Here is a 12,025-nt window from a genome sequence, read left to right on the forward strand (position 1 = left end):
TGTTTCTACTTGAAGTCCATTGTCTTTGACTGAGCAAAGGGAGCGCAACTAGAAGGAGGCAAGCCTGCAGGCTCTGTCCACGGGTTTCTAAATAGATTTCTATTTTCTCTTACTGAAAAATATTATGTGGTATTTCATAAATAATTTATAATCCGTTCTTTTAACGTTAGTTTTTAAAAGCAACTGATGCTAATTAAGGTGGCAGAAGGAGCTGCTGGAAAACCGAAAGTTTCTCACCATCAGATCTGCACAAGCAGAGACAAGAGAACAAACTATTGACATGGGTATGTATCCAGCATGGATTTCTACACTACTGTCATGTGAGTATCACATTGCAGTTACTGAAGACGTCTGCATTAAGGAGCTATCGATATTCCTTATTTACAGAAAGCACAGAAGAGTCCCTGGAAATCACCTTGTGCCTCAAAACAAACCCACGGTTCCCTGGGCTCTGTCCAGTGGTCATTATAAAGCTTATTTTCTCTCTAAACTGCATAGTTTTAATGTTCAGAGAATAGGCAGCATTGCTTTGTGAGGGAACCACACCGAAGTGCCACTCAACACGACTTCATCGCAAACATTCTCAGCTGCATTTGCCAGTTCAAAACGCATACTAGGTAAAACACAACTTATAGGAAATATTCTTAATGTTTCTAGGTATCTATAGATGACCATAAAACATAATTATTGTGGTTTATGTTTTATCTTCAATAAGCATTCATAAACCAAGCTCCATGACACAGAAGTCAGTAACTAAAGGAAGGTAAAGCACTGAGGTTTTGCTTTATACTCTTGTTCACTGTGTCCCAAAGCAACCTCCCACTGAACTATTTTCGAGGCTCCAGCAGCCTGTTGGCGTGCTAACACCGAGGCCTCACCTCCATCAAAGATCAAATTATCAGAAATGATCTGGGAGCACGTGAAATAAATCGATTCGATCCGGGAAACTGTTTTTAATAAAAGTCTCAGAAGACGGTACCGGCGTGAAGCAGCCCGAGCAAGCCCCACACCTCGCTGTGTTTAATCAAACGAGCCCTGCAGCTCCCCAGAGGCATCGCTTCCGACAGCAGGGCTCCCGACCAGCTGTCTCGGAGCGAGGGAATAAAGCCATCAGAACCTGAAACTCGGAATGAACACTCAATCGTCTCACGATGCAAAGGATCCTGCGTGATTAAAGCTGTTTGCAGGGGATACATTCGCCCAGGAGCCTATCAACATGCCAACACCTCGCAACGCTGTGAAGGACCACATCCAGAATTTGGCTTTGCTGGAGGTGCAGGAGTTTGGAAGTGACACCGAAGTGACACAGCAGGACGAGGCTCGGGGCTGTGGCACCTCGAGTCCTGCTCGGCTCAGTGTTTTTGCCCCCAAAACAGCAGCAAGAAGCCGCTGCCTGCTGGCTCCACGTGAGAGGGAGAGCAAGGGCTAAATATTTTGAAACAGCACCAGTGCACAGCTGTGAGTGTTATCCACTGCGAGGAATCAGAACCCACAGCAGATAAAGCAGAAATGTTTATTTTAGGCAGGATTTGCCCTATCTGCTTACTCTGTTCCTAAATGAAAAACCAAGCCGCTACTTGGCTCCGAACACCGCGGGGGAATAAAATGTCACCACTGCAGCTGCCAAATTTCCCGATACCAGCCCTTCAAATTAAGGGAAAAAAATACAATACAAACGTACAATTTGATTACTTAAAGCCCAAATCTTCGCCCAAAGCCCGGCTCTTCCTGTAATAACGCATTCTTTTCTTCTTGTGTCAACTTCTGATTATAACAGAGACATCTTCATAATATAATAATTCTGGTTATAATGTAACTGCGGGTAACATAACTCCTGCATTAGAAAAGGCAGCATGCTCTAGTAATGTTGTTTTAATGTAATTTGTGTACTGCAGGAACTGACTGAACCTGGTCATTTAGAATTTGATCAATGCGAATTAGTGTCTTAAAGAGATGAACCATTTGATAATTCAGAATTTGATCAATGTGAATCAGGACCTCATGGAGATAAAACATTTATCATGAACATTTGGAATAGCCGTCTAATCCAGGCAGCACTGAAGAAGGTAATAAGCAGGCATCAATAAGGACTGCAGACAAAGTACAGAAGAGCTGTCAGTTCTCGGATACGAGCCTATATGGGATACTTGGTTCTTCCCTTTCACAGGGGTGAATTATCCTTAAAGGCTGATGAAGCCACAGCTGATGTAATTTCAAGGACTAAATGGAGGAAGGAAAGGAAAACCCAGGAAATATTTAAGTAATTAGCCACTACTCTTTGCTCTTGAAAGAGATACGGTTTAAAAAGTTTAGGAAATTCAAGTTATCTCAATAAAACTTAGCAGCTCATTCTAGACATGTTTAAAATTAAGTGAGACTGTTTTATAATAATCCCACAATTAGATCTATTAATCTCTCACTTAGAACCTGAAATCACACTGACATGCAGCACATTGCTTTATGCATTAACAAAATTTAGCAGTTCAACCTTATTTAATTCTTCTTTTACAGCCAATTAAACAAGCTCTTTAAACACCATCGCTTGAAACTCTGTCCTCAATCCTCACATGCAATTAAACTGAACATGAGAAGTGCCTGGCGACACCAAAAGAGCATCATCTTCAGGTTTCACTAAATCATTCATAATTTATCCATCAAGCTGCATACAAAAGGCAGTGCTAAAATAACGGCTGCTGAATTTAAACCTTCAGTAAAAAGACAGGCCATTTCACAGGATTTGATATCGGGAAGAATTTAAAATGATCCAGTAATACTGATATTTCATGTGCTGTATCAAAGCTGTTCCAATTTACGTGCATGCTTCAGATATATTTTCCTCCTGAGAATGTTTTCCTCGTGCTTCTAACACAATGGACCAAAACTGGATCCACTAAGCTAAAACCTCCAAATAATTTTCATGAAAAAATGGCAAAGGAAGCGCTCCAATTTCAGTAAGGGCACTGCAGTGAAGACTAGTCAAGAAGTTAATTTCTATTTATAACTTCAGTCTCTCGAAAATTAAGAAGCGACCAATTTCATCAACTGTTAGGAATCTCTGATTCCCTAACCAAATCCCTCTTTATTAAATAGTCTTTGGTTTATGCAGACAGAATAAAACATCCTTCAAAATGGTGTCCTTAAAATTTGTAGATATTGCCCGATGCTGAGCACTGGCCCCTTCGCCAGCTGTTTGTGCAAACACAAGACCACCAAAGCATTTATTTTGGAAATTGTTTATGTACTAGGGAAAAACAAACAAACAGACAAAAAAAACATTACCCACCTCTGGCCACAATAACCGCCTAAGCTATCACTACTATTAATACTAATACTACTTCAAATCACAATAAAGTCTCGTTTTGAAATAATCAAAGTCAGATTAGGCAATAATTAGATTTCAAAATATGACAATAACCTAATGTAACAAAGGAAGGAGAAATACTCCCTCGATGGGAATCTTACACTGGTGAGAATAATGACAATGAATGACAACGTACCAGGCTTCCCATCCATAATGGGAAGCCCTCCAAATTATGCTTAAATCACTCCGTGAGTCAATGGTCATTCTCTCCCTCTTGTTTAAGGGACAGATGAGTTCAGTCCTCAGTGATATAAACTCTGCATTGTTAATCAGCACAGAAGATTTTATATAAACACTAGAGAGTATTAACAACCCCTGATATTGAAAGATAAAATGTTTTTATCTTACAAATAAGAAGTTGGTATCATTATCAGCAGCTCCAAAAACCCTTTCCTCCTCTTGCCCACCAAAAAACAAACCAAACCAAAACCCAAAACTCTTTTGTTTCCTTTTAAACCCTTCCACAAACCTAAAAATGGTCACAGAATAATTGACTTTACACAGCATTTCTTGGTTACCACTGTGACTGAGGTTGTAAAAGTTCTCTTTGTACCCTCACTAACATGATAAATGGAACCTTCTGCCTAATGGATGAACCAGCAGAAAGGGAAGAGTCCAAGGTTAAGGGTCAGAGTCACTTTGATCCATCAGTTACTGTATCTTCATTTAACCATCCTCAGGACTAATAAAAATTATTTAATCTGACCTTCACTGGTAGGGGCAAAGCGAAGTTGCTAATTTAAATCCTTTCACATCATGCAAGCACAGGATGAATACTATTGTAATGCAAAGCTGGAACTACATTTTTGTTGTTCCACTTGAGAAAAAATGTTAAGGAATGTATTTTTAGAATATTCCATGCATCTTATCAAATATAAATTAATTAGTATATTACTAACTGTGCATCTAATTTCTATGCAGCTTATGGTTACCATGCACTGCCTCCAAATTCTTGAAAATTTTCTCATCTGAATAACCAAGGGCTTTTTCCCTCACAGACCGATAGGATCTACGATAGCAGAAAGGGGAGTTACTCTGCATTTGAATATGGATAAAAAATTATTTCTTTGCCATTTTCAAAAGCAGTGGTAGAAAGGACTTACTTGAACCGGGCTGACACTTCATCAGCAGCTTTTTGGTATTGCTCTGTAGTAACTTTGTAGAATTGGGCGCTCTGGAAAGGTAAAAACAATAAAAATAAATAAAATAAAAAAATGCAATAATATAAATTTAATACAATGTCAGTTATATACGTGTTAATACCTGGTAAGTAATGGTAATTTAGATATTTTATACATTTCAGTTGCTCAAAAACAACAACAACAACAAAAGAACAAGAACTCTCCTATCAGATATTCAACAGACAAAGTTGCACAGACATTTTGGTGTCGTTTTTGCCAAATGTGTCCCCTTGGCTCTGAAAGATTATGCATAAGAGATGGCATAAAAAAAGAGATGGCATAAATAGAGATGGTTTAGATGGTTTCCTTCCTCAAGAAGGAATCTGCAGAGAAACCGGGGTAAGAATCCCACATTTAGCCCTAGGTGATATTGGAGCCCGTGAAACTTCTCCATGAGGAAAAAAAAGCAAAATATTGAAGGTGTACTTCTTTGCGTGTACGTATTTGTGTTACTTACGTATATGTCCCGAGCTAGTCTGCAGGTGATATTCATGTCAGACTTCAAAGTGGCCCAATAAATTAACTATTGCTTGATTTTGTTTTTTGCTCTTTGCCTTGATAATGCCTCTTGCAGGGAGTTCTTTTAATATTCCATACTTCCAAATTGCTTCAATCAGTTATTAATATTATTATTTTTTTCCTGGCAGCTTTGGAGCATATTTTCATCTCCCCTAAGCCAGGGAAAGCTTTCTCTCAGTTCCACCAAATCATTAATTTCCACAATGCAGGTCAGACAAGATTGAGTCAGCAAGCAATAAAACTTTTCTATACATAAAAATGGCAAAGTTTCTCAGTGGGACATACAATATTCAAAGACAAATCACTATAATGTTGTGATGCTTCATGTCTAGATAATATATACCTGGTATTTTTAAAGAGATTTTTATAGCCCTAGCACAGTTGGACTTAAGATGTAATAACTAAGGCACCTGGCTTCACAGTTGGAGGAATAATGAAAAGTTAAAGCAGTTCAAAAGTTCTCTAAAACATTTTTTTTCCATGAATAGTCAGGTCAATAGGAAAAACAATCTCGCGGAGATGAACGAAGGTTTTGTTGGCACTTGCAAGAGCTCCTCCTTAGCTTTGCAACTCTCAAGTCATCTGGCATCCCAGGAAGTCACGTTAACATGGCAACAAAACTCTGACAATTATACACCGCGTGGTTACACATAAAACCTTTTGAATCCCTTTTTTTAACAACCTACCTGTTGTAGGTTAATGCCATGTTTTGAGGTTATTCATGCCACAACATGATTTTGTTTCTTTGGAGCATTTAGCATACGTGGCTTGAACAATGCAGTCCATGGAAAGTGTCATTCCGATTTTATTTTGGGTAAAATAAGCACTTACACTCACTTAAGACCTTGAGAAAGCAATATGCCTAAAACGTTGCCAGAAAACAAACAAAGAAACCCCATAACTGGAAAGGTCGCTCTTCTGAAAGAGCCAAAGGTGACTATCTCCTCGGTCGGTGGGTTAGCAAACACGTCCCGAACAACATTTCTCTGTGCCAAATTATGTTATGAGAAACGCAGGTAAGAAAGGCCACTATGGCAAAAACATTTGATGGAAACTCCAATACAGGCAGTGGTATCCAAAAGAATAAAAGGAAAACTTTCATTCTTTCCATTTGAGGCGATCATCTTCCAAGGTCCTTCCTCGTGAATTATGAACGTGAAAAGTACAGAAATCACCGAAAAGAACATCACCTCCGAACGTGGGTAAAATTGCATTGCGAGCCTAATATTTTACCACAAATTATAACAAATTGTGTAACATCTCCTAGGGTCAAAGGGCATGCACGGATCACAAAGAGCACAGTGGTCTACTGCACTCTTGCTTCTGAGATTCAGACCTAATAATTCATTTGTACTGAAATCAAGGTTTCCACGCATGCGACTTGGGGTCATTTATTTTTCCATAAATCATGGTTGGCCAGTAAGAAAATGAAAATGAAATCCTCCTCACACCAGTGACCCCCTTGCGTTCAGCAATCTCAGCTGCCCAATGACAGTCACATCCAGGTTGCTTGGACGTAGATGAAATCAATAGGTATGTGATTAGACAGCAGACTGACTATGGGGCGAGTGCGGACAGGTCACCATTTGAGATGATGAATAGCTCTCTATCATCCCCCAGTCCCCTACGCTGCTAACATTTACTATAATCTTATTTGGGCTGCGATTTATCTTTCTTTTGCCTGATCAATAAAGATGAACACAACAGTTGTAGGGATCGATTGCAATTTTTTATCATTTTCAAGCATGAAGGAGCATTTTTGACACAAAAACAATACTCCGAGTGTACTTGTTCTACTTTTTAATTGCAGCTCAAGTGATCAACGGAGCTGCTATATATGCCCAGAAGTTTTAATCCTACAGTAGGCTCAAGCTATCAAGAAATCATTCATTATTTTAGATAGAGTGTGCCATGATTCTCGGATTAGATCTTCCTTTGAAACTCAGCTCAGGCTCTCTTTAGGAGATATACTCACTATAATCCAGAGATGAAGTATCATTTCAGAAGTCCTCCCTAATCCTCAAGATAGGAATGCAGTGGGCCTTTCTCTAAATAGAGAAGGAAGGGTGCTGTAACATAGCACTGCTGATATAAGTTCTTCAATCTCCAGATGAGTAAGTATCTGTATTTGTGTTGTGTTATGTAGTCGGCATATTCACGTATTGTTCAACTCAAAGTAGAGGATAAAAGCTATGGTCCAATTTGCAGATTGGTCAGTGGCAGACTATCAGCAAGTAGCTCTGGATCAGACCCATGATCTTAACAGGTTCTAGCAGGTATAAATAATAAAGTAATAAACATACCTTCCATATGTATGTGGAATCTATCTATCCATCCATCAGATCCTCTTAACTAAGCCACTGCAATGGCAGCAACTGAGCTCCTTCCTATATTTGATTTGGGTCCTTCGGGCACATGTATTATAAAACAATCTTCACTTACACAGCAGTTTCCTCTCATTTATACTCTTCTCTGTCGCTGTTTAACGAAAACATGGCTTTCTGCAGATCTTTGTTACAGTCTCCTTTGTTGCAAGGAGTATGAAAGTACAAGAAGCATGTTATGAAAGATGCAACGAACTTCCAAAAGGGAACAGAAGTGTCAGGGTTATGGCAATTAATCATCATCCCAGATTATGTAGAAGATGCTATTTCTGTACCTGTTATGGAATTCTTACATAATGTGTGCATGTTGCTTGACTTTAATATCAAAACAAAGTGGCAAATTTGGTTCTTGATGACTAAACTTCAGCTCGTTCGAAGTATCTAGTCTAAACTCATCCTGGAGGTTTTGCTCCAGAATCACAGAGGTTGCTGGCTAGCGGATCTCACGCATTGCAGAGAAAATAGAGAATGGCTTGAATTATGCTCACTGCCGACATAAAGCAGGCCTCAGTCAGTAGCTCAAAATAGTCACTTAACTTTTAGGCTGCTGAAGCTGGTGGAAATTAACCCATTTGTGTGCACACTGCTCAGTTGCTTGGCTGAAGAAACACTTTGCAAAAAGAAACCGATGTGCCAGGCAGACCGAATTCTGCACCAGGACTCTTGACAAGTATTAGCAGCGTGTACATACGATAAAGAGCAGAACAGGCACGCAATGGTGCCGGGTGATCCTCCAGCACATGCAGCAACTCAAATCCAGTGTTACACCAAGCCTGTCAGCAGGGCTGAGCCGTGTCATGCTGGATTTGAAGAGCTTAACACGGCCAGAACTGAAAAAGAAGAGTCCTAATCCCAACACTGGAAAAAGTTTGTGCTAGAAAAAGTTAAGGCTGCCACGATATCGCACCTTACCCACCTCTTACAAGCACAAATAAGACCTGTGACGATTTTGGGTTTAGTCACCACGCATTTTCCACGTGTAAAAAGCTTTTGCCTTCATTACCTCGCACAGGAACCAGGAAATTTCATTTCGCTGGTACTACAGAAATGGTAACACTGAAAGACCTGTTCAATTTTGCAAAGTTTGGATGCTAGGAAATAAATAATGGCTGCCTTGCGCTCTGAGCCGTGAGTATACCGAGCAAGTAGGATCGTATGGGGGAACCCCAACAATTACATGAGCACAAGCAGCTACATCAGAGATCCAAGACAACTGAAGAAGCACGCTGCCTTTATTCTGACATTTTCCAACTTGCAAGTATTTGAGCTTAGCACATGGTTACTCTTAGCAGGTAAAGTTAAAATTAAAAGAAATTTGAAATAAAAATAAAATAAAATAAAATAAAATAAAATAAAATAAAATAAAATAAAATAAAATAAAATAAAATAAAATAAAATAAAAGGATTAAGAACCAGCTAGGAGAGAGAAAAAAATCCAGTCCTTTTCTACGTGAACTAAGCAGTAGGGTAGCATATTCCCAATAGCTGCCAACCTCTCTACTGGGCTGCCTCAATCCAGTGGACTTATTCTGCCACCCGTGTCCTTTTAACTGTATTTTCTATCCCACGTCTCCAAAAGAAAAGCCTCCCCTGTGAAGTCACAGCCACCTTCTCACAGTTTTGTACCCAAACCCCCTCTTTCAAGCCATGCCTTCGATGTCGTGGCTTATGTCTCTTGTACTTTCAGGCTCACAAAGCTGGCACGATACGTTGGACTGGGGCTGTTCTTCCAACAGCCTCGGTTTTGGACCAGCCAACATGGATTGTGACAGCACACGGTGACATTCCATGGATTGTGACAGCACACGGTGACATTCCCCAAGGTGCGAGTCATCCCCAGCCTTTGCTAGCATGTGGGTATTAGCAGCAGCCAAACACTGTAGGCAATGCTATTTTATCCCTGCTTATCCACCTGGATCTGTACAGCTGAATGTTCTTGCTAGATAAACAAACTCTAAGCCAGAGGAGGGAGAACACTTTTAATAAACATGAATTGATATTTTTAGAGGAGTATCAGTTGTTCTGCTGAACGGGAGTAGGGCTTCAGGCACATTTTCCCAGGAATGGCAGAAAACAAAATGCAGAAATCATCCAACATCTGCCCAATTTTAGCTTCTTGGTTCAAAATTCTTTACCTATACTGCCAAAATTACTTAATCAGCACTTTAACAAATATTGTGACTTTGTGTTAAGTTACCGTGCAAGCAATAAGCAATTCAGAGGAGTTCTGTTGAAAAGCCTGCAAAAACTCGTAGAAGTGGCTAATTTAACACGTGCCTGTAATCTAATTGGCCTGAAGAGGACCGGCTCGTGTTAAGTTACTCAAATGCTTACAGCTCAAAGACTAACACAGGATTTAACCAAATTAAAGTCAGTAATAAGCAGTGTTTGCTATGCCTCTCTTTCCATACCCTTCTTTGCAAAGAAAGGTTGGGATGTGTTGTTCCTGTGGTAGAGGTGCCTTTTAAAAGCTACCTCCAAAGAGGGAAGAGTAGGCTGGCATTCTGAAAGAGAAGCTAAAGAAAAAGAGACCTGAAATTTTAATTTTAAATCTACCCAATTTCCTGATACATACACAGCCTTTGCAAGGATATGTCGCACTGTAATTCAAGAAGAGAAAAGTACGATCTATGGGAAGAAGCATTTTCATCATGTTTGACCCCAAAATAAACTTTCCTGAACAAACGTAGGAGCAGACACTTCTTAAAGAACATATTGTGGAGGAATAGGAGAATTATTATTTAGCTAGACAGCTCTGATTTCAAAAGTCTGTGTAAGGAAATAAAGTCCGCCAGAACCAGGGAAGGTCAGCTGTTTTGTCTGCATGTGGGACCTCAAAGCAGAAGTGCATGTTTTACTCTCGGCTGAAAATCTTCAGATTTCAAGGCCGACAAAGTTCTGAAAGATCTCGTGTCATCCAAGCTGATAAAAGGTTGTCAAAAGAAGCAAGAGAACTTGAGAGTCCTCATTTAATTTCACTAAAGATACCTTACCTACAGGCACTATTTTATAACAAACGTGCTGGAACTGTTGTTACTGCAGACATGCCACGACTTCTTTTTGCCATTGAAATTTTCCTTTTAAGCCCTTTGGCTCTCAAAAGCCCTGAAGAGATTCGGTATGAACATAACATTCATGCAACCGATTTAAGTTTTTTTTTTAATTTAATTTAATAGTTATGTAGTTACCAGTTTATTTGACAAAGAAAAAGACGTGTGACTTCCACACAAAGGAGACAAATCTGGCCTTTGCTTCAAGTTAGTGCTGTGAAAGACAAAAATGAGCACAGCTTGACTTCAGAGCAGCTCAGCACCTGCTCCACCCACCAAAGGAACGAAGAGCTTGGGCTGTTTGGCACCTTTGAGAATCAGGGGAGAATTTTTAATTTAAAGACTTCTTTTTCCTTGTCATCCTCCCCCACCGAAGGACTCAAAGCATCGGCAGGCAAAGATTATCATGTTCCCTGAATGGCAAATTGGAAAGTTTTCTTTGCCTTTTTTTCATCCATCGCTGCTGAAGCTGAGCTTTCTCTTATCCCTTAATTGAACTTCTGGCCGTTTCATCTCAGCGTCTTTTACAAACTCATTTGTGGATAATATGAAACATTTTGTTTTATTCATTCTGTTGACACGCAGCCCGGCACCTGTATGGATTTAGATGAGAAGATTTCCAAAGCCAGAAGGAAGGAATGGCTCTGAAGCCTACGGAGGTGCTTCACAGATTTCAGCCCAGCCTCTGGACCACCACAATCCTCATTTTGTTGGGGTTCTGCAAAGCAAGGACAAGCAGCCAGGTGCAGCATCACCTGCCCAAAGAGATCTGTCCTAGGAGGTGTACAAAGGAAACCCACGGAAAATGAGTAAAAAAAAAAAAAAGAGAAAACGTTTTGAGTAGCAGGAGGGACTGTGTAAGGTGCATGAACACGTCCCACTGTCATGCAAACTACAATGTAAAGTAGATACCTAGGATTCTTTATCAAAAAATGCAAGATTAATTGCTACAAGAAATACCCTTGCCCCTGAAATACCCTTGAAGCTGCCACTAAAAGCAACAAATGAGCAAAAAGTAGAACTGGGGAAGCAGGAATGACAAAAAGACAAAAAGACTATCTATTGGAGTGCTAAGCAGTGTGCATATATCTAAGCTCCAAATTATATTAAATTACCGCTTTATAAATATATGACCACTTTTATTGCATCTTTATTTGAATTAAAAACCTCTATTTGTCTCTGAATTGATTTTAATAAGCCATGGAAAGCCAAGCATATAACATCATACAGATTACCAAACAATACCGCATCTTTATTCTACCTCAAATGCTATTAAAATGATACACGAATGAAGTAATTTCTTCTGAAACGTCATCAGATCAGGCCTTTGCTCAAATCTTTAGCCCAGTTATTTTTGTACAAGTTACCACTTCTCCCATTTGGTCCAGCTCACTATTCAACCATGAGGTGTATTTTGCAGCTCTGGAGATGAAATAAAAGAGGTCCAACTCCCCACTTAGAGAATCTGCATACATCTTATGGTTTCTGTTCTTGTTGGGCTTATTTATGTGCTATTATGATCCCATTTTG

The 12,025-nt window shown here is 39.6% G+C and overlaps 1 protein-coding gene across 4 annotated transcripts in view; it reads right to left on the minus strand.

The window, feature by feature from the left end:
* Positions 1 to 12,025, minus strand: part of CHCHD3 (coiled-coil-helix-coiled-coil-helix domain containing 3) — a 158,657-nt gene that overhangs the window by 23,455 nt on the left and 123,177 nt on the right. For all 4 annotated transcript variants that reach the window (XM_084531104.1, XM_084531103.1, XM_084531102.1 and 1 more), the window contains exon 6: positions 4,465 to 4,535. In XM_084531104.1, the coding sequence (XP_084387230.1) occupies positions 4,465 to 4,535 (71 nt within the window). The remainder of the gene's footprint in view (positions 1 to 4,464; positions 4,536 to 12,025) is intronic.

This window comes from Aythya ferina (genome assembly GCF_964211825.1).
Source record: "Aythya ferina genome assembly, chromosome: 1".
In the NCBI taxonomy this organism is placed as follows: domain Eukaryota; kingdom Metazoa; phylum Chordata; class Aves; order Anseriformes; family Anatidae; genus Aythya; species Aythya ferina.